Raw genomic sequence first — 22,154 nt, 5'->3', positions numbered from 1 at the left:
CAAACACGGACGTGTGAGTGCAATAGAGTAACTCACTCGTTTCGAGTCAATGACATTAGTATGATTACGAAGATACTTGCGCAACGGGGATGATCTGACCCGTGCTTTCGGTCTTGGGATGTAATTTTCTGCGGGATTGTTGGCCTAGGAATACAATTCCAACGTCAGAAAATGAAAGCTGACATGATTGATGTCTGACGAGGAACTCTGTTTTCTCCTCATATCCGACCTTCCGTCCACCAGCAATGACTTCTGGAGGCGCTCTACCCAAAATACCAACAACTTCGGGATTCCTGGCAATCATTTCAGGTTGTGTCTAAGAAACACAAGAAATCGACTTAAAGTACTACTCAATGCCATCAACGGCCTAAATAACAATTTGCCTTATCCAGTCAACTATGAACTTCAGTCTCTCGTCTCTCTTTCTTGTTTTGATATGAATTGGCTTCAAGTGAATCAAAGTTGGGGTCTCTGGATCCTCAAGAGCAAAAAATCAAATTGTTAGACAGGACCATTAAATTGAATATCAGTTGATCTCACCAGGTATAGACCAAAGGGGAACCTGGAATCCGATGTGTTCATGTAGGGTGAGGTGACAATAGCTTTTAGAGGAAGGACTCCTTTCAAACCTAGAAAATGTTATACGTAGAGTTAGATATGGGATTGATTTTTTTTTGGCTTGCTTCACTTCGTTTGCGTTTTTTCGTTTAAAGTACCTACATAACAGGAGGTCCAAATCAAGCAGCCCACCATCGATTTCACTAACAGCTGGTGACGATGCTGGTGTTGGAGTATAGTATAAAGGCTTGAATGTCCGTATATACCAAAATGAAGCATCTAGTCCTTCGTTGGTCGTATGCCAGTAGAGTCGGAAAAACGCAATTAGAGCGGTAGTTCATTGGACATTGAATTCATAGATTTGTTGGTCACCTACATTCCATTCCTAATCAATAGCTATCGGCAAAACACCGGACCTTTATGGCACAGCATCCTGACTTATAGAGCGACTCAGACTCGTTGGACTTCTTGTTATAAAACACGAATGAGTCCCCAAATGGAAAAAGCCTTCATCAAGAGATGGCGTCATGAGCTGACCATCAATATGTCAGAAATCCACAACATCTGGCGCGGCGGCTGGAATGTAATTGCTTTGATCACACGCACACTGGAAAAACCCCCAGCTGAGCCTTATCCAAGCTGCAAAGCAATAACATACCTATGAGGTATATACAGTACTGAAAACGCTTAGAAAGACTAGATTCAAGCGCCAGCAATGGACTATATCATACCTGAGGAGTCCTTGGAGATTCCACAACCCTCCACCGTCCTGGGCCAGGGCGCACAAGGAACAGTTCTAGCTGCTAACCTCATCAACACTGATGGCACCAGCACCAGAGTGGCAATAAAATCAATTCCAGACATATTCCAACAGTTGGAAGTGAGCGCCTTGAAGGGCGAAGTAGCCACCCTATCCAAGCTTCGACATCCAAACATTGTCAAGTTCTATGGAGTCACTCTAGCCAAGAGTGGCTCTCCGTCCTATTTGGTGATGGAACGATTGGAATCTTCTTTGGACCGCAAAATTCTGGAACTAGACTGGCCAAAACGGTTGCAGATTGCTATGGACATTGTGAGCGGGGTAGCCTATATCCATGCGAACAAAGTGTTGCACAGAGACCTTAAAAGTGCGAACATACTGCTGGACGAGAATCTACAAGCCAAAGTCTGCGACTTTGGTCTCGCTCGTATGAGAGACAGTATTTTATCTGGAACGCACGGCTTTCTAGGCACTGTCGCTTACATGGCTCCTGAACTGGTAACCAATGGCTCTGCGGTACGTCTAATGGAGTTAGTCTTTCCAAGCCCAAACGTTCTAACAGCGTTACCTGTGGTCTATTAGGCAAAAGAATCTTCTGACATGTATTCGTTGGGTGTTCTTTTCTCTGAAATCGCCTCTTGTATTGGTCCGTATGGAGAAACGCCTCCTCTCGCATACTCTAGAATGCAGTATTATTGGACTACTGGTAAACGACCGGACATGAGCTCATGGCCGTGTCCACCATTATTTAAAGATCTTGTGAAGTCACTGTGGAAGTCAGAACCTGCAGACAGATGGACAGCAGTTCAAGTTGCAGACTATCTCAAAGACCATTTCTCGGAGCTGAACCAATATGTACCAACAGTGCCGGATTCGAAAGGTGCGTCGAGAGCTATATTGTGTTGCCTACTGTGCTGAAACCACCGTCATAGATGACTTGGAATATTTTGCGAGAAGGTTTACGAAAACGGACTGGCTCTGCTCCCACAATGTTCAAGACCATGACTACTTTATTAGGCAAGTATTTCGTTGCCTATTTCTTTGCACAAATTTGAAATATATTTTGCATAGTCACCGAGTCTCGACGCACAAGCAATTAGCCAAAACACTATACTTGGAAATGGCTGCCACTAAAGAGCAACAACATGGATATCTTGCCGAAGAATGCATACCAGCAGGAGAGCCCTGGGAAAGCGAATTCTTGCTTGGGTTGCGTCGTTCACGAATGGTGGTGATCTTGATTTCAGAAACTGCTGTGGAGCAGTTCAAATTTGCGCACAAGATCCCGGACAACTTTCTGTTAGAAGTACGTTAGGTCTTGCTATGAATACATGACGAGTGTGCTAAGCAACATGTTTTTAGTGGGAAACGGCACTAGAGTTGCGAGAGGCCCGACAATCCTTTCTTTTGCCCGTCTTCATTGGTGACAGTTTGTACGCAAGTCATGTAATCCGCCCCAAACCAATTGATGCAAGTAAATTCCCAGAGGAATACCCGTGCCATCCACAATCTCCTAAGAAAAGGACCATTCGAGATATTATTAATGGCGTTCAAGCATTAGAAGGACCGAACCTTGTCGTTGACAGGTTAGTCCCCTCAACTTTTCTAGAAAGAAATCAATGTGAAGCACTAACATCTCTGTTCAGCCAATTGAAGTCTTTCGTACGGGACTTACAAGTATCTTTAAAACCCCAAATAATACGGGATTCAAACCGCTGCAGTGCTATCGCAAAACGTAGTTTTACGGCAGGAGAGTACCCTGAAGCTGTTTATTGGGCTCAGAAGGGATATCAATTGACTGCAAACGCTGCTGCTCTATACGTCTTGAGCCAATGCTACAAACAAGGTTTGGGCGGGTTGCCTAAAGATCCAGCCTTGACAAAGAAGTATCTAGACCTTGCTGCAGAACAAGGGGATTATGATGCGCTCGAAGAAAGAAGGTACGAAGGCAAACCATGTACTCATATTCATGAATGCTGAACCCGCATTAAAGTATATTGCAGGGCTCCGCAATTACATCAAACGCACCCGTTTCTGGAACATCTAGAAGCACTGCCGCCTCTGGCTCCCTGCCAGCTTCGGAAACGAGTACTTTTGTTGCTACAGTCCAAAGCTCTGAACAACAATCAAAAGTGGATAGTGACCCCAAACAATATGTTGATCCTGGTGTATCCTTTGATCCCAACCGAAAGGTCACTCCACGATGGCGTTTGATTTGGATTGTAGCTGTCACCGTGCTAGTCGTGGCCATCGTGGGTGCAGTCTTGGGTACTCAGCTCAATCACAGTGGGACAAGCATGGCTCAAAGTACATATTCAACATCACCAGCTGTTAGTAGCGCAACATCAACGAATACCAGTAATGCCAATGGTAGCACCAATGGAGGGACGAGTGGTGGAGGAAGTAGCAGTGGAGGAAGCAGCGGAGGAGGAACTAGTAGTGGAGGAAGTAGCAGTGCAGGAAGCAGTAGTGGTGGTGGTAGTAGTGGTGGTGTTAGTGGTGGTGGTCCGTCTGCTGCTGTTAGCTCTCCTACACCAGGCCCCGGAGCTCTCGTCAACACTATAGTCTTTGGTGCCCAGGGTATCTTTGGTGTAGCAATATCCTCAAATAATCAAGTTTTTCTAGCTAATTACAATGGGACAATCAATCAATACGACACTTCAGGCAACTTCGTTTATTCGTGGAGAGACACTGGAAATGGAATTAGTCCATACAGTGCATCTGCCTATGGAGGTTATCTTTTTATCGCCGATTACAACAGTGTCAAGCAGTATGATGTAGCTAGCCGTGCAGTAGACCTAACTATCTCTGGCGCAACGTACTACATAGTGATGGCAACTAGCAGTGGAATCTTCGCAGGTGGGAATAACGGGTATGTAGCTCTATACAACTATAATGGTGCAACCTTGCGACAATATACTGGATTACATGACCAGGTCGCCTCCATCTTCGTCACTTCCTCCTACGTGTATGTATTCAATCAAAGTCATTTCTTATTGAACGATTCATGTTTGACATCTGTATCTTCAGATTTGTTGGTACAGGCAACAACGATCCTTATATTCGCCAATATGATATCTCAACCGGTAACCTTGTCCAAACATACACTGGGCACTCATTGATAGTCAGAGGTCTATATGTCGTAAATGGCCTCGTGTATTCAGGGTCAAGCGACGGCACAGTTAGAACCTGGGACACTGCAACTGGTAAGCAGATTAACATAGCATCTGAACCCACCGGTGTGGTTGGTTTATGTGGATACGGCAATAGAATATTTAGTGCCGGTGGTGATGGAAGTGGCCGTCAATACGACACAGCTGGCAACTTGGTTTACACATATAAGACAAATCAAGGAGACTCTATCAGGGGTTGTGGAGCAAACAATAATTATGTCTGGTTTGCATCTGGAGGTAGCGTTGGCACGTTTCAGTTCAACTTATACGTGTGAAGACGTAATAATCCCTCGGATTTCAAACTTATCAAACTAATGTGGCCCCTTTATCATATTATTACTTTCGTCTTGAGTATGTTCAGTTGACCCGAATAGAACTTATCAAAGGGTTGGATCTTAAATGTGTGACAATTTGCTGATTCTCGTGCCTAGTAATCCAAGTCTGAATAATCGGTATAATCTTCCCTCTTTTTGGCATGATGTGTCCAACAAAACCAATTCTCTTCCACCACTCAACTACGCATAGTTCAATGTATACCAGGCGGTGAAACCACAGTCGTAGGATTAAGGTATTTCCTGAATCATCCATCAAGACATCGAGGGACGCAAATTTGACTTCCTGTAGGCTGGACAGGCGAAGTTGCTCCTGCACATTCCACATGGATCTGTAGCTGATTCCGGTGAAGTTGGTGTCTGTGAAGAGATGGCGCATGCCCATTGATCAGAACAAAGTTAGTCAAGAAAAGTGTCCCCCCAGCAACAAAAAGAGAACATCGTATTCTCACAGATTCTTTAACACTGTTCTTCGAATTCGGATCTCCACATAGCCAGAGAATCACCTCTCTAGCTGATAATACACGTCACTAGCCAAATTCTTGACTCTGGACTTTGGTACTAGTGTTGGTCTGTATTGATTTCTTGTTGGGTGGAATTTACAGGCAACAATAGTACTAGAGAGAGAGTGCTGTGAGTACTTGAACCTTTCCTTTCTCATAAATAACGTCGACACGATGCGTTTTCAGGAATGGGAGTGACAGTGATTTTGATATGAAAGACGAGTTCCATTTGTTACATTTGCGTAAGGAGGGTCTTACTCTCTCGTGCACTTATTTTGATGTTGACATAATCGTTCAGTTCAAGAGTCGAATGGGGGTAGAGGGTACTCATCTTGGAGAATTCTCTCTCTTTATCTTTTCTTTTGTTGCAGAGTTCAAATAAAACCTTCCAAACTTACCAAGGCCTTTGAAATCAGATGTTCGCCGTCCTAAACGATTGAAATTCGAAGCTTGGCAAAGATTGACTTACTCAAACATCACGTTCGCCGGTTGATCCAAGTCGAAAGATTTGCAATGTCGACACCCTTTTCCGTTCGTAAAAGATATACCAATATAAGGATCTTGATATGATTTGATGAAAAATCAATAGAAACATCAAAGATTTGAATGAGCATTGGTGTCAAACAAAAAGGGATTCCAAGTCGTAAATTGATGTCAAGAGTGTCTTCTTACCAGCGATTCGATCTACGATGCCTTTTTTTTCGTCACAGACATTTCGACATATCTGCCGTCTCACGGAAGTAGATCTCTGGATTCCTCATTCATCGCCGCCTGCAGACTGATTTGTTATGGAAATCACTCGAATATGAACACTTAGTTCTCTCTCAATGCCAACTGTATCCGAATATAGTTAAAAAATTGAATTTCAATGAGTTCGGTAGATTGCCATACTTCCTTTTGTCCTTGCCCATGTCAAGTTTCTCTCTGCGGCAGAAACAACGAATCAACGATACCCAGTGTCGATCTGAGTTGTTACATCACATAGTACAGTGTCACGTTCACATAGTAAAATATTATTTCATGGTACATACTTACATGCAGCAGCAGCAGCTCTTGACACCGTCTTTCGAGAATTGTTGGCCACCACCACCATGGTCACAGAAGTCTCTGACAACTGTTCGAGGACTGAAAGCCTATGGACGAGTGTCACGATACCATGAACTGCACTGGCGTGCTCGTCCAGCAACAGCAAGAAAGTCAGAGAGGTATGGATGGTACCTTGGCCTATTGTTTGAAGTTATGTTCATATCAGCACGTGTTCCTACTAAAACCTTTAGGATCTTGAAAGTCATCTGGGCAGTAAAATCTGTGTTGCTACGCTTCTCAAGGCTGAACACCTTGAACACTTGACGAGACATAACAGCCGGGTAGCCGAGAGTGGCAAACTATTACAAGCCGAAACACACACCAGTGAACGACTGGGTAAACAAAATTAAAAAGGCGCCATTTTTCTTTTCTGATTCTCGTTGCTTTGTTTAAACCATGGTTTTAAGCAAATCTAACATAAGTTTCCTGCCTTCAATATAATCCGCGTTTGCATTATGAAATATTATGTCCTCCCAATTCCCACTATAACCCTAATATAATAAGCCTTGATATCTTCTCCTCATATCCTCATGCCTCATTTCCATCATTTGCGCATCACACATCTACATCTGACCCAGCTCAACCTTCAAGAGGCGTTTGAAGCTAGAACCACCAAAGTCTAAGAGTTCATCTTCTATAATGACTAGTTTTAAGTTCTTCCTAGTGGTTTCGAAAGTAATATACCCCAAAATTTGTGAAGTGTCGTCAGCGACAGTGTCGGAAAAGATCTTGTCGAATCTTTTGATGGCATTACGGTCTGTAGCGATGATTGTTATTTCAATTTCAACGACCAAGACACAGTTGCTATTGGCGTTTGTGACTTGCATATCAAGGATTGCTGCTACTGGTTTTACAATACGTCCAGAGATAATTGCAGAGTCAGAGCCTGATCTACTGCATGTGTTTTCAGTCATATGAGAGACAATCTCTTTAACCTGTTCTACTGGTGTTTTGTTGGTGACAGCGGTGGCAACATCCGAGACAAGACTGTTGGTACTATCGACATTGACGATGACGTTGACATAGTTGCCCTGCGTTATTCTACCAATGTCATAAATTCCGTTTTTAGCCCTAATTAGTCTCAAAGATTGGTGGTTGTGGATTTGCAATAAAGCAGTTGCAACACATCCCGCTGCACCGACCGCCCACATCATTGTCTTTTCCATATCTGCACCCTCGTTGACTTCTACGACAGCTACTTTATTGGTCGAGAGTCTGTTATCTAGCTTTCCAACCTGATTGATGAATTGCGCTACTTTGCTAGCCATTACGACAGGTCCAAGTTTGAGATCGAGTACCAAATTGGCAGAGTTCAAAATCGCAGGCTTGCCCTTTTGTGGAGCAGGAACGGAGATTTTGACTTGGGTGCCGTCTTCATCGTTGGGATTATATGCTTTCATATATATAGCAAATGCGATTGCACAAGCAACCAGATTAGCATTGGGATCACCGTCAGCAGCAATGGACACGATGTCGTTACTGGCGCTCCTGATTTCCTCGATGCTTTTCGAGTACCTTTGAGCAAGTAAAGTTGAGTACAGGTGATGTGAGTGAGATTGGCAGATCAGGCTTTTATGATACAAAAGCAAGCGAACGAAAGACCCGCCGGGCTTGCCCATGATAACAGTAATTTTAAATAAAAAGTACACAGCGATGAAAATACTCACATCATAAGTTCCAAGAGCAATTGTTGGCTAACTTGACTCAACTCCGATGTATCCTTTACCCATGTATTATTTTGTGCCATCATTTTGCCTTCAATTGCTGTGTACTTGTTTCTGACGGCAGATTTGACTCTTCCGCTGGAATCCATGACTTCATCAATACGGGCGTTCATCTGAGCGACTCCACTTTCGATAGAGATTTTGTCTTCTCCCAACATCATTAAAAAGATTTTTGAGTACGAACACGTTTGAGTAGAAACAATGCCTGCCGTGTGTGAAACAGCAGTCCTTTGATGTTGCAGTTTTGTTCTAAGCAGCAACTACTAGGAGAACTACACCGAATACAGAGGCAGTAATTATGCGTAGTGAGTGCGATAAGAACGCTTTGCTCACTCGTGCTTTGCAATCTTTGCTCACTGGCGCTTGGACGCTTTGCAATCTTTGCTCAGTTCAGGGGTTGGTGTTACCTGGTCCTGACCGACTGAACTGGCAGTGTAGATAACATATGTGTTTTCAGAAAGCCTTACTGACTTACTGATATCAATAGCCACTCACAGCCCTCTTTTCGCTACTTCAGTTGTGCGAACAGTAATACTGTAAGCGAGTTGGTATCCTGTCAGTCCAATAACGTAATACAAATACTGTGCCGTAGTTTAACCATGGCACTGTGGCAATGCAACAGAAGTTTCATTACTTTCCTTCCAACAACCGCTCATAATAAATTCAGTCTCTTCTGAAAAAGGCAGCTATCGCACGATGCAGTTCACAGCGCTGTCCTTCATCTTCCTCATTACCATGGCGCACGTCACAAATGGTCTGGTTGCTCTTGGATTCGTGCCTTCACGCCCAGCGGTCGAATGTAATTCCAACCCAGTTTCGTTTTGATTTTCACTGCAATTTCGTATTTCATACCAATTTCAACCATCTGACTGCTCTGCGCCTACCATCAATAGTGGACCGGCCCTTCGGGATGAACATTTCTAGTCCACGGGAAGATGTCTGCTGTGTCGGTCTAGTATATTGCTACGCCTTGGGTAGCACCTGCTATTGTTGCCCTACTGGAAGCTACTGCTCTGGCAACTCGTGCATTAAAAACGTCGGCTGCACTGGCTGCTGCGGCAGTTACAGCGTGAACTGCTATCCACAAGGAGGGCAATGTTGTCCTACAGGTGAGGCGATAGAGAGAGAGACCATGGAAGTCAGCTGATATTCCTTCTTCCTATTTGCAGGCACGTATTGCTCCGGTACCGGTTGCAGCTATACTCCTCCTGGGAGCAGTACTAGTAGTGGGACTAGTGGCAGCGGGAGTAGTGGCATCGGCATTTGCAGTAATTCTGGGGACGCGAGTCTGTTTGGGACTTGCTTGCCGATCTGGGCAAATGTGCTGATTATTGTTGCTATTGCCATTGCTGGTGTCATTGTGATGATCCTGTTTATTAGAACGCTAAGCGGGTAAGCGGGGGCTGCTGAGCGGGAAAGAAATGGGAAGGGAAGGAATAGGAATAAAATGCAAAATATTCTGTGATATTTGCTTCTGGGATTTGTTGGATGTCCGTCGAATTGGTAAAGCGAATATATATATATACAATACTGAGACGTTTCGGCGATGTGTGGATAAATGCGCTGTTTTGTGGTACGCCTTCATATTCTCACGATAGTGAATCGTCGAAATCCACAGTTGCACTTCACAGCCAAGTGGTTACAGTACCTGCCAAAGAAGTAGCAGTCACCAAACAAGCATCAATCCAACTCCAAACAAGGCTTCGGAATTCAAAGAACAAAATCTGCTAGAGGGAACCGTACCGAAAAGCAACGTTCACTCAGAATGGACCGAATTGAATCGAAGAATGAAATTGGTACGCTGGTATAGGAGGTGAAATTGGGACGCTGATACAAGACCAATACCAATCTGCTGGACGTCTTTTGTTTTAAGTCAGAAAAGTTGGGATAGCTGGTCAACGTAAATGGTATTCAATATAGAACACGACAAGTAATGTAGCCTTAACATTACAACCCGCGTTACGATGCTCCGGGTGTTAGAAATCTCCAAAGGTGAATCCAGTCTAACTTGTGATAGATTCACTTGGTTCCAAGTCTTCCAGATTTCCATGTTCAAGACCAAGTAAAGATACAAGAGCAATATCAGTTTGTTTAAGCCAAAAGAGGTGGAAGATGTAGAAGGGTATGCATAATAGAATTTGGTGGACTACTTTTGCTTGAGCCACGAACGTTGCGACTGTGGGACCATGTGAAATTACGCAATCAGAACAGGATCAAAAAACAACTCGCGATATAGTACATCAGTAATAGAATATCAAACTACCATTTTAAAAATTGTCTGATGCACCAAGATACAAATTACGCGAGAAAATTGTCCCAACAAGCAATTGTTGGCCAGAAAGTGTGTTCTGCACAATGAGTACCGATTCTGACGGCTGTGAGTCTAAATTGGCAGAGAATGCAGGCGCTCGCGTGAACAACACATACCTCTTGCACTTTCGGCTTTATACATCCCCACGTCGGCACCAGGAAGCGTCGGGAAGCGTGGCTGCCTCTTGGTTGATGCTAGTCACACCCGATGCGACTATTGTCCTGAATGACTACTGTGCCAGGTTGTCGGGAACTATGGACATATATATTTATTGTTTGAGATTATTTTTGGTGGTTGATGAGGGTCCATTCAACCTTGGGCCAGTCTGCAGGAACCACTTGGATCAAGTAAACTTCCAAGCGGTCGTTTGATCAAAGTTGAGTGCACATTTGTCAGTCTCGTCCATGTAGTACTTGCTAACAAAATAAACTCATCGCTTTTGACGTTCTGTACCTGCAGTACGTTCAGGCGTGAAGCTACAATGACACTTGTACCTTTGTTCATCACAAAACAGCTCTGAAATGCTTTGACAATGCATTCTCGCAAGAAGGTTTGTTCATCTTCAGTGCAAGCTCGACTCGGAATCGCTATCCATGACAAAGTCTGCGAATGCTTTGACCCTGTCATGGTCTGCTAGCTTTTCTACATATTCACCAAGGCAGAGATAGTGCTTGTGGTTCTTGTAAAATTCTGACAAGTTCCACTCGAATTCGGTAGGTGGCTCTCCTTTAGTGTTTCCTTTGTAAGCCTCAGCAAAGTGCACTTTTATATAGCTCTTGAGATCTTTTTTACACAGAATAGATACAAAATTTATGCGCGTTCAAAAAACCCGATGCATTTTCAAAGCAACTGGAGGCTCGTATTACCCTCAAAATTGTCCAAAATTACATCACGTATCAGCAGATGTGCGATCTTCAAAGCCTTTGAGTCTTTGATTTGTAGTGAAAACACCAAGGTGAAGAGGGTGAGCATGCTAATTAGGATTCATACACAGCAATATTCTTGCAGCAGTGGTGTTTAAAGCGACCTCTTGCGGTCAATGTTGGGGCTGGATTCTCGAGCATAAAAGTGTATCAATCTACACTACAAAATTCAGTCAGGACGGACACAGGCAGTCATGACCAATCGTCTAACATAACAAACGTGCGTCAAGCAAAGCAAGCCCACTGAGAAAGAATCTACGTTATATAGCAGCAAATGATATTTGAAAAAAGAGGAATGCTGGCTCAGTTCTCAAGTCAGAAGGAAGAGTGCATATACTTGAGATACCGGAACTTATACGATCTCGAAATCATGTTGAAGCACATTTTCCGTATCGATCGGTCGGTAAGACACACTTCCAATCGAAGGAGAGACACGTTTATGCTATGTTTGCCTAACTCTCCACGGTTCGCTCTGTAAGTGTTTCTTTTTCAATTTGGGGTTTCAATAAAAGTGCGAGATTTAGCACAGCAATCTCACCCTTTACGAAAACGCGAACAAGACCACCAACCACATAATAGCTTGACAAATTAAAGGGAACACGAATTCTTTCACTTACCGCGGCGTCGATTCAGTCCTTCAAAAGGTAGATAAAACGAAAGATTAACTTGTCGTTTTCCAAAATTGTTTGTGTTGTGAGCTCATTTGGCCAGGTCAGCGCGTCGAACGAGAACCAATTCTAACACCGAGGCACACACAATCCAAGAATCAAGACTGTCAAGACTGTCAAGGCTGTGGTTGCGGAAACTGAACTTTTTTTCGCAATTTAAGAACTACAACTGTTCCAAAAGACGACACCATCCCAGGGTTCAACCATAAAGCGATCGTACAACACCACCACTATACGGTGCGTAAGTCTCATGCAATTGGCTTGGTACTGGTCAGGGGACGCCTTGTCAGATTCGAGCTTGGAACACTTCAGTGAAAGAGACCCCCTCGGCTAGATGTAGAGCACGAAAATTTTTATTTTGATATCGTGGATTGGGTTAAAGGCTGCTGAAAAGTAGAACACGAGCCCACGTTAATGCATTTTTTTTCTTGGCTCATGCATTTTGTTGGGATTGTAGTCCCGCAAATTTACGATTATTACAATACTTAACACCCACTAAAGTTGCTAATTACTCCCCATATGTTACTGGAATTCCGTTTGCGTCAGCCCCTCAACTTAGTTTTGACCAACCACCTCCCATCCAGTGAAACCCATACTTGTTCCCTACTATATTAACTACTAGTGAGCCGCGACTGACACACCATCGTTCCTTAAAGCGATCCTTAGCACGACTGCGTCCTACTTTTTTTTTTGCGTAGTCTGGGGATTCCTCGTAGTGATTACTTTGAGTAAACATCGATTGTCACTCATCGAAAGCAACTAGCCCGGTTAGCTCAGTTGGTAGAGCGCGAGACTCTTAATCTCGATGTCGTGGGTTCGACCCCCACATTGGGCGAATTCTTTTGCTACTCTACGGAGTTTCCAGCTTGGAAACCATTCCTTTGACAGTTTCATGTACCTTTCGACACGTCACTAAAGATATGTGGTCGCATCGATCGCTCTACGGTCTCATTGACTTCTTCTCCGTTGGTTTGTAGCTCTTGTATATGGCAAATGATTTTTTGTGGTTCGTGGGTGGTGGTTTCAAGCTGTAAGACTTTCTGAGCACTGGGCAGAGATGACACTTGAAGGAAATCGCACACACATTTACTGGCTAGTTTATCTGATGGGTTGCTCGCGGCGGTTGCTGGACATCAACTTTTTTTTCACCAAGGGTTCTCGTCCAAACTTCGATTGGATTGGATTGGATCAAACATTCATCGTCGAAATTTTTGCAATCGTGATGCTATCAGTCAGGAAATCGCCTCTCGGGACTCCGGTATGTCGCTTGGATGAGATCTCTGCTGTTGTGTGAAATAGTTTAGGGTATCGGCAGTTTACCGGCTATTACTTCGCAACGTAATTCGAGTAATCTTGAAGATCAATGTATAGTGTGTTTGGTTTGCCAATAAATCGGTTTAAAAGTACCTTGAACTCGTCTCGAACCCACATCAACATACTGATTTGAGGAAAACCACATAGACGATCTCAACCCAATCGGATCCTCACGTCCCTAACAGTTCAGCAACATCTAATACAGAATCATTGCCAAATCACCGTCATTCATCCTTCATCTTTGACCAACTCTTGCTGCATTGATGCATTCGATGGCTTGAGCTCTTGGGTTCAGCGGCGATGTGTTCTTGTCATGGCCAGCATGTGGATTTCTAAATAGATCTCTGGCACGCTTTTGTTGTTCTAAGTCTGACTCCAGCTCCACAGCTCATCAAACAAACCCCCACAAAAACGTCCACTTAGGTCAATAAAGCTCTCGTTCATGAGAGACGGGCCTCCAGATATCGATGGTTTTGGAAAAGGGGCGTTTTACGAACGAGGAGGTAACTGATCATGGTATGGCAACAGTTCGACCTTGGAGATTCACTTAACGAAAGATTCGATTTGGTCCAAGGGAATGCCAGGTGATTTGTAGAACTGCCATATGCAGAAGCTTAGCAGCATAAATTCTTATTGACACAGCTCGCTGTCTATCACACAAAGAATCATAATGGCGGAAACAAGCCCTTTCAAAGCTTTAAGCCAACACGTTGGCCTTGAGCAAAAACGGAGGGAACTCTTCATGAGAATGAAACGAAATCTCACTACTACCACATTGACTTCTACTCTCGAGATGATTTATATCCGCCTCATCATCAACTTCCTTGACTGCTGGTTTCTTGACATGCACATTCTACGATAGAGAATTATAGGTCCTTGTAACGCAAAAATCAGGATACATCAGCAATTTATACCTCGCTGTGAGGTTATTATCTGTCCATTGATCTACCAGATTTACTGAACCCAAAACATATCAACCTGCAACGTCAAAGTTCAACTTGTAATGAGCCGTATCAAGGCCTTGACGATGACTGCTGCGTTTGCCTACAAATTGACAATAATTTTTAAATGCTGATCGTTTTTTGGTTCAAGACGTTCAAACTCTTAATCGTGTAATCTGAATATGTTCAAGTTGCTGAGTTTTGTCCCATGCCACAAGCTTCAGATTCTTGTATTTGTAGTTACATCTTGAGGCTTTGTAGTGAATTACGAGACAGGCAAAAAAAAACCCAAGGGGAGTAACTTGTCGAAGGCACTAGTGTACCACAGCCTCCTTGAATCTTTCTTCCACTCCAATATCTCCACAGATGGATGTTACACCTCTATTCCAACTATTGGTTGTACTTGCTCTCTCGGGGTCGGAGAGCCCAAAAAGTCGATGCCATGACTACATATTAGCGAAGAGCTTCCACGCATAACAGTCTTTGCAGCTGCAGCTTGGTCTCTCACTAACCTCCCGATACAGCAACTTCAATGAAGGAGAAATCGGGAACCAACAGCTTTTCCCACTGACATGATTGCCCAAGTCTCTCATGAATCAGGTAATTGAGATTCATGTTTTTTGCATTTCTCTGGGCCTCTTTGCCTCATTGTTGGAGAAGATCAAGTCGTTCAAAGAATCGATTGCGGTTGAGGACATGATTCCTTTGGAGTTTGTTTGGTACTCCACGATCAAGTGTCTATCTTTAGAACGTTTTTGAATCAAGGATTCGTTTAATCTGGCGAATCGTTTAGATTTAGAGAGATGTGACAAGCCTAACAACAAATGATTGGTTTTTGAGGTCCAGAATCGGAGAGAAGGATGCAGTGTATCGGAAATTCATAAGCCAAAAAGCGACGTTTCACATGAACATATCACCGTTCCATGGTGCAAACACTTTGACCACATTAATTCCTTCATATGGTACTGACCAGAAAAGAAACACCCCATTGTCCGATTGCAGAAAGGTCTGTAGTTATTGAAACAGGTCTTCGAATCTCGGTCTTGTATCTAAGGTAGGGTTGTCTCAAATCAACACGAAATCAACACTAGGACACTACTAGCAATGTTTCCAACAACTGCATGTCCTCCTATTTGGACCCTAGTACAAATTGAGTAGATTCAATTTATCGAACTGTTTCCGTGATGCTTAAATCAGAAAGCAAAAACGAAAGGTAATGTGTAATGGATCGGATCTCGAATGATCACATTGTCGAACGGCAGCAGCTGCGCGATAACGGTACAATAACCTGTTGCAGCGATTCCGGTAGTAGACGCGACTTGTTGTGCCAGCGATTTAGTCGTCAATCTGCACCTGCACCTTGCGAGATGCGTGCCATATTGGCTTTCAGGATTTCAAAACGCCATTACCGTGGTGCTAAATACAACAAAATTCACAAAAGTGATTGTGAGTAACAAATGTCCAAGACGAAACAAACCCGCTTGAAGAAAGAGAATAAACCTGATTTGCTAAGGATTTTAACTTTTATACCTTGCTACTAATGTATCTCAGAAGCATATGTATAGCAGATCCAACTGCTCGTTCAACTGCACCAAGACTGGATTCTGGACGAACAATCCATAATGACAAGTTTCCTGTGAGAATGCCAAAGGTTCGTGAAACTGACTTTTTTGGCCGCCAATAAGATTGATTCACTTCGAAATGAGAAGAGTCCGATCACTTTGAGGTATAATCGTTTCGATAGTCAATAAACTCTTGTCCAACTAAATGATTGACGCAAGGCAGTATCTAAAGCGAAAAAAGTCTGATATGTAAATTGTAATGATGAATTTCTAACAAATTCATGTTTAACGAGCATACCCTCAACCAGATCAAACGGGATCCTCACATTCTCAAAGTCGAGGTATCTTTTCATCGATTCGTTGCGCATTGACTTCCAATACTTCAGCTCATACATGACCACGTCGATGAATGCAACGAGGCTTGGAAGTTTTCAGGGCTTTCTGTGTCTAACAAAGATTTCAACACATCACGATCAAAGAAAGGGCATCGAAAATATTAGTAAGGCAAAATTGTTCGAGGCAAAGAGAAGAACCTGGTTGGCGTGAATGTCAAGCAACATTGACAGCATACCTCTAGTCAGCAACAATCTGTCCATACCTCAAGTCTTCAACATATCACCAACGCGAAACGATGGGTCGGTCAACCGACACCAACACATGCCTCAATACGCACACGACTCATCCGAGTGACATGGCACAAACTACCCAGACTATACCATAAGTTCAGCAGCAAATGCTCTTATCGATCCTGCTTGTTGACTATGACATACACGATCATAATGGCAGAAACACAGCACCTTCAGAAACGATGGCACCACCAAAAACCCTTCACAGAACGCGTCGATCACGACATGAACTCTTGCCACTACTTTCAACTTGCTTTCCAGTCCCGAGATGATTTCCATTCGACTCTTTGTCAAAGTCTTCGACTATTGGTTTCTCAACATTCTACGATAGACAAGTTTGAGTCCTTGTAACTATGAGTCCTTGTTACCACAAAAAAAATAAAAGAGCACCAACAGTTTAAACCTCGCTCTGAGTTGTTATCTGTCAGTTAATCTACCAGATCAAGTGGACCCAAAGCATCATCAAGCACCATTTCACCTTCAAAGTTTCAACTTGTGATTGAGCTTTGAACAGAAATGCTCTGTTTGACTACATGTACTTGACAGTAGCCTTTTATACGGATCCTTGCTGTTCAAACCAATAACTTGTTACCTCTTTGATCTGACAATTTGACAATCTCATGGTCAAGGTGCTGAATTTTGTCAGAAGACACTAAAGTACCTGTGTTGTAGTTACATCTGGAGGTGCTGTAGTGAATTATGAGTCAGCAAAAAGAGGCAAACACAGCTGAAATTAACGTGTCGAAGGCACTACATACCACAACTTCCTTAATTCTTGCTCCAATTCAAACACCTGTACCGTTAGACGGTACAGCTCAATTCTTACTGTTGATGGTACATGGCATCCCCTATTCAGAGAGGTCAAAATTGGTGCCACGAATTCAATAGCGAAACCCTTCGTTCTACACTTCTCGTTTCTGCAATTTGATCGTTCACAACCTTCCAATACAGCAACTGTAATCAGGAAACACTCAGGCTCCAAGTATCGTTGCCCAATGTCGGGATTGCTAAAGTCTCTGATAAATCAGGGACGGCAGATTCCTGGTTTCGCATTTCGGATTGACTTGTTCTTGAAGGTACACTAGTCGATCCAATAATCGAGTACAGTGGAGTAGATGAGTTGAAGTTTGGAGTTGGCTTGGTGCTCCTTGATCAACTGTAAGTCTCTTTCACGTTTCTGATTCGAGGATTCGTAACATGACTTTCAAGTCGTAAAGCTCTCGTAATGGTGCCGCATGTCATCATGGTCGGCAACAAGGCAATCCGTTGTTTTAGCACTGTGAGGTGGTGGTGCGATGGATGGTACAGATCGTGTTTTCAAAGGTTTGCGATCTTTGATCAAGCGGGCGTAGTAGAAATGGTTCCTATCACAAATGGTTGACTTTCGACTGCAGACATGGGAGAGAAGGATGCAGGATATCGAGTTTCATAGTCAACCAAAAAGGCCGTTGAGCTTGGAACCTATCACCATTACGTGATGCAGATACTTTAACCAGAAAGGTACTAACAAGAAAAGAAACATCTGATTGCCCGCCCAATTGGAGAATGGTGCTTGTCTCCTTGAACAGGTCTTTCGAGTCTCGGTCTTGTTTCAAGAATAAGATTGTCTGAAATCAACATTGAAGCATTGACACCAGGATGATTGTTTCCGGCATCCAGATGTATTCCAACCCACGTACAAAATGGAGTAGATCCAGTTTATCGAACTGTTGCGTTGGCGCCTAGATCAGAACCAAGTCAGTTTGTGATGCGTCGGGATTTCGAGTGGTTGGCTAGTTGAATCACAGCAAGTGCAAGATAATACTGCCATGAACACATACCCTTATTTCAAGCGATTCCGGTAGTGTACTTTCCTCTCTCGATTAGCACCTTGTAAGCTAAAATGTTGACGGACAAGTGGTTTGTCGAAATATCACGAGTAGGCCAGTATGATTTTACGCGATCCGAGGTGATAATTGCTTTGTAAAAATTACGATAAATGGCGTTACTTATTGTCTGACACGTCCGTGCTCCCTCCTTGGATGGACTGTGCTCCTCCAATTCTTTCGTGTCAAATCCAAACATAATCAACCCTTGCAAGCTTGGCGACTATAGAATGGTGCAACGAGAGATAAACCTAATACCCTCATCCTCATAATAGCACGTATATTGACATAATGAAATCATCCATACGGCATCACCAACACGTCATATTCGCAAACATCAACCTCACCACATCAAACACAACAAGACGACATGCCAGACACGCTACCACAGTATCTCCCGATCCAAAGTATCCACCACCGCCCATACCATCACTCCCTGAACAACCAAACATCAATATTCCTGAGTATCAAATACGCAGTCAGGCTGTCCAGCATCAGACAGTCACTACCCAACCGGCTCCCACCATACAACTGTCAAATGAACAGCGCACCCTTGTCGATATCATGCACCAGGGGAAGAATGTATATTTTACTGGTACGTGGTGATTATAGATTGTCCTGTACTTGTGCTATTTGTTGAGATGTTTGGACCTCTCTCATTAGGACGTGCTGGCACTGGTAAATCACATGTATTAAAAGCATTCATTCAAGAGGCTAGAGATAGGAATCGTAAAGTCGCAGTCACGGTAACAAACTCGTTGGAAATCTCGGTAGATTTATGAGCTGAATTAACACGTGATGTTTAAACAGGCTCCTAGTGGTATAGCTGCTGTACATGTAAGCTACAAAGCATCCTTAGTCAAATACATGGCTGTAAAGGTTCTCCATCTGGAAGTCTTTTGTGGCTTACTCTTATCACCCTCCCACACCAGATTGGAGGCCAAACCCTACACTCGTACTTTTCCCTCTGGCCAAACTGGATTCGCGAACCGGAAAAACTACGCCTCTTCATCCAGCAATCAAACTGGCGAATGGCCAAATACGACTCGGATGTAATCATCCTAGACGAAGCTTCCATGATCTGTCCACACGTATTCAACGCTCTGCACTACCTCATGCTGCATCTACGATCTCCATCTAAACGAGATCCATCACGGCCATTCGCAGGTGCTCAAATCATATTGTGTGGTGATTTCTACCAGTTGCCCCCTATAGATAATACTGTTAGAGGTGGAGTTTGGGTGTCGGCTATAGAGAGGATGATGAGATTGGCTAATGAGGATACGCCATACTTGTTTGATTCTAATGCGTGGCAGCATTTGATGCTGAATCAGATGCATGTGTCGGAGCTAAACGAGGTGTATCGACAGACGGATCCGTATTTTGTATCGCTGTTGGATGAAATGAGGGTGGGGAGTCTGTCGCAAAAGTCTTGGGATTTGTTGGATGCGTGTAGGAAGGCGCTTCCCAATGATGGTGTCTTGGTGAGTATGCAAACGTGTCTCTGCATTGGTTTTTTTTGCAGAGCGCTCAAACAGCAACTTCTAACTCACACACAATCACACATAGCCAACTCGACTATTCGCATTCCGTAAACCAGCCCTAAAGGAAAACTTTCGAAACCTCTCTGCTCTCCCAGGTCCCGAAATATGTTTTGACTGTATAGACCACCTGCCAATCCGCCGTGAAGCAGCCCCACTACCAATAGACACTGCCAAATCCCTCTCATCATCTCGCCACTGGGAAAACTTCCAGGCAGACCGCATCCTCCCTCTCCGCAAAGGCGCCCAAGTAATCCTCTTAAAAAACATGTCTGTCGCCGATGGTCTCGTCAACGGCGCCCGTGGCGTCATAACCGACTTCCAGAAACACCTAGACCCGAAATACCACCCAACAAACCCAATACATATCCCCGTAGTCCGCTTCACGAATGGCAAGACATTCGCTGTCCCATATGATGATTTCGAAATGGAGATTGATGATGGCGTTGTATTGACACGGACGCAAATACCATTGAAATTGGGATGGGCGTTGACGATACACAAGAGTCAGGGTATGACGCTTGATAGAGCGGAATTGTCGATGCCGGTGGCATTTGCGTGTGGACAGGCTTATGTTGCGCTGTCGAGGGTCAAGAGTCTTAATGGGTTGTTTTTGAGGGAGTTTAGTCAGAGAGCGGTTGTGGCTAGTGTCAAGGTGAAGAGGTTTTATGAGGGGTTGAGGATATTGCAGTAAGGTGGAATAGAAATAGATAGGTGGTATTTGCACGACGTTTGGCATCTGAGACTACACAATTTGTATGATTGTTGGTGGTGAAAAGTCTTTGTATTGTTTAAATGGGGTGTTGTCTATAATAATATAATTTAAAATGTATAAGCTTGAAATGTACTTTTCACTGCTCTCTGACACTACAACACTCGTAGTTGAATATAGACGTACCAGGTACGGCAAAATTAGGATCGGAGAGTTTGGACATATACCAGCAGCATTTTGTCCTCATGTTCACGAGTAGGTTCAGTGCAGCCAAAAGAAGTAGAAGACCGCACTACTCAGGATATCTAGCACCCAGACAGACGGTTTAAGCTCCTAACAATAAGCAAATGTCTCAGCAGTCTGTTCCACGTAATAAGAAATTCAAAAGCCATCGCTTGATATTTTAGGCACCTTTCCAAATTGATTTCTTTTCAACGATACACCCGATGGTACCTTGTCCAACAACTTATGAGCAGTAATTTCCAGAATCGTATAACTTGGCAGAAAGTCATATTCTTGTATACCGTTCAATCGAACGTTTGTGATTGCGTCCACTAATTGAGATTCGACGGGACTGATTGGCATTTCCTGTATCACGGTATGGTTCCTTCTGCATTGCATACTTGCCATTCATTGAATTCAAGAGCATAAAACAGACTAATCCTGACTTGTTGTGTAGCTTGTTGGCGAAAAACCGGAAGATTTCAATACTTATTGGTTCGACCCGAAATTTACTCTTTCTTCAATTACAGCATGCGTACCATTTGCACAACGTTCACCTTAGTGAAATTTTCTTCCACGATAACACTCAGCCATCGCACCAGTTCCATTCTTGGTGCAATGATTTGATGTTTGATGATTCACGGAGTGATGCAGACAGCAAATTGTCGCGGCACGGCAGTTTATTATTATCCACGACGTAAACAGTGAGTAAAAAACGTCAAATCAAATAGTCCCCTTGGGCCGTGGCAGCTTGTTGCATCAGGCAAAAAGAAAGAAAGACAAACATGGCGAATGCTTCAACAAGCAACCGGCATCTGCAACTCCACACACAGCCTTGCAAATCAAAGTTTAATCGACTCATTCAAACGAGCCATCTCTTGTATTCTCGAAAAGGAATGTGGTATCTCTAAACGTATAAGTTAACTCTAATAAACTCGTAACAGTGTTCTTGCTTTTCAATCCTCAAATGCCCTCATAACTCCTCATTACGCCCATAGCTCATGGGACGCAACCTCCGGCAACCTCTCTCCAGTTTTCGAAGGCGGTAACGCACTTGCATCTATAGCTGTTGATGGTGACATTGCTGTTTCTTGTAGATTCATTGCGTCTGAGAATGCGGAAGCTGGAGATGATGGTTTGGATGCGTATGCAGTTGCTACGGATACGGCGGTGACTCCCTGTAGTGGAAGATTGAAGTTCTGGGTGTTTTAGTATTGAGCAGCGAAAACAAGGGATAAGAAGTATAAGGAAGGTCTGAAACCGACGATTCGAGTACTAACTTTAATGGCGTATAATATAGCTCGTAGTTCCTTGAGTACGAGGGGTGATGATC

The 22,154-nt window shown here is 43.6% G+C and overlaps 2 protein-coding genes across 2 annotated transcripts; both read left to right on the top strand.

Annotated features, from left to right (window-relative positions):
• Positions 1-1,273: 1,273 nt before the first annotated feature.
• On the top strand, positions 1,274-4,766 carry SmJEL517_g03003 (uncharacterized protein; the record flags this gene model as incomplete). The annotated part of the gene is made up of 7 exons (XM_031168931.1): positions 1,274-1,834; positions 1,901-2,198; positions 2,419-2,624; positions 2,681-2,904; positions 2,965-3,258; positions 3,312-4,286; positions 4,349-4,766. The coding sequence occupies 7 exons, from the start codon at positions 1,274-1,276 to the stop codon at positions 4,764-4,766; spliced, it is 2,976 nt and encodes a 991-aa protein (XP_031025133.1).
• A 13,871-nt stretch (positions 4,767-18,637) lies between these two features.
• On the top strand, positions 18,638-20,581 carry SmJEL517_g03002 (uncharacterized protein; the record flags this gene model as incomplete). Its single annotated transcript, XM_031168930.1, has 5 exons — positions 18,638-18,941; positions 19,010-19,092; positions 19,157-19,183; positions 19,279-19,830; positions 19,916-20,581. The coding sequence occupies 5 exons, from the start codon at positions 18,638-18,640 to the stop codon at positions 20,579-20,581; spliced, it is 1,632 nt and encodes a 543-aa protein (XP_031025132.1).
• Between the last annotated feature and the right edge of the window lie 1,573 nt (positions 20,582-22,154).

The sequence above is a fragment of the Synchytrium microbalum genome, assembly GCF_006535985.1.
Source record: "Synchytrium microbalum strain JEL517 chromosome Unknown SmJEL517_scf0014, whole genome shotgun sequence".
In the NCBI taxonomy this organism is placed as follows: Eukaryota; Fungi; Chytridiomycota; class Chytridiomycetes; order Synchytriales; family Synchytriaceae; genus Synchytrium; species Synchytrium microbalum.
Note: the sequence above shows the minus strand (reverse complement) of the source record. Positions and strands in the feature narration are given on the sequence as shown.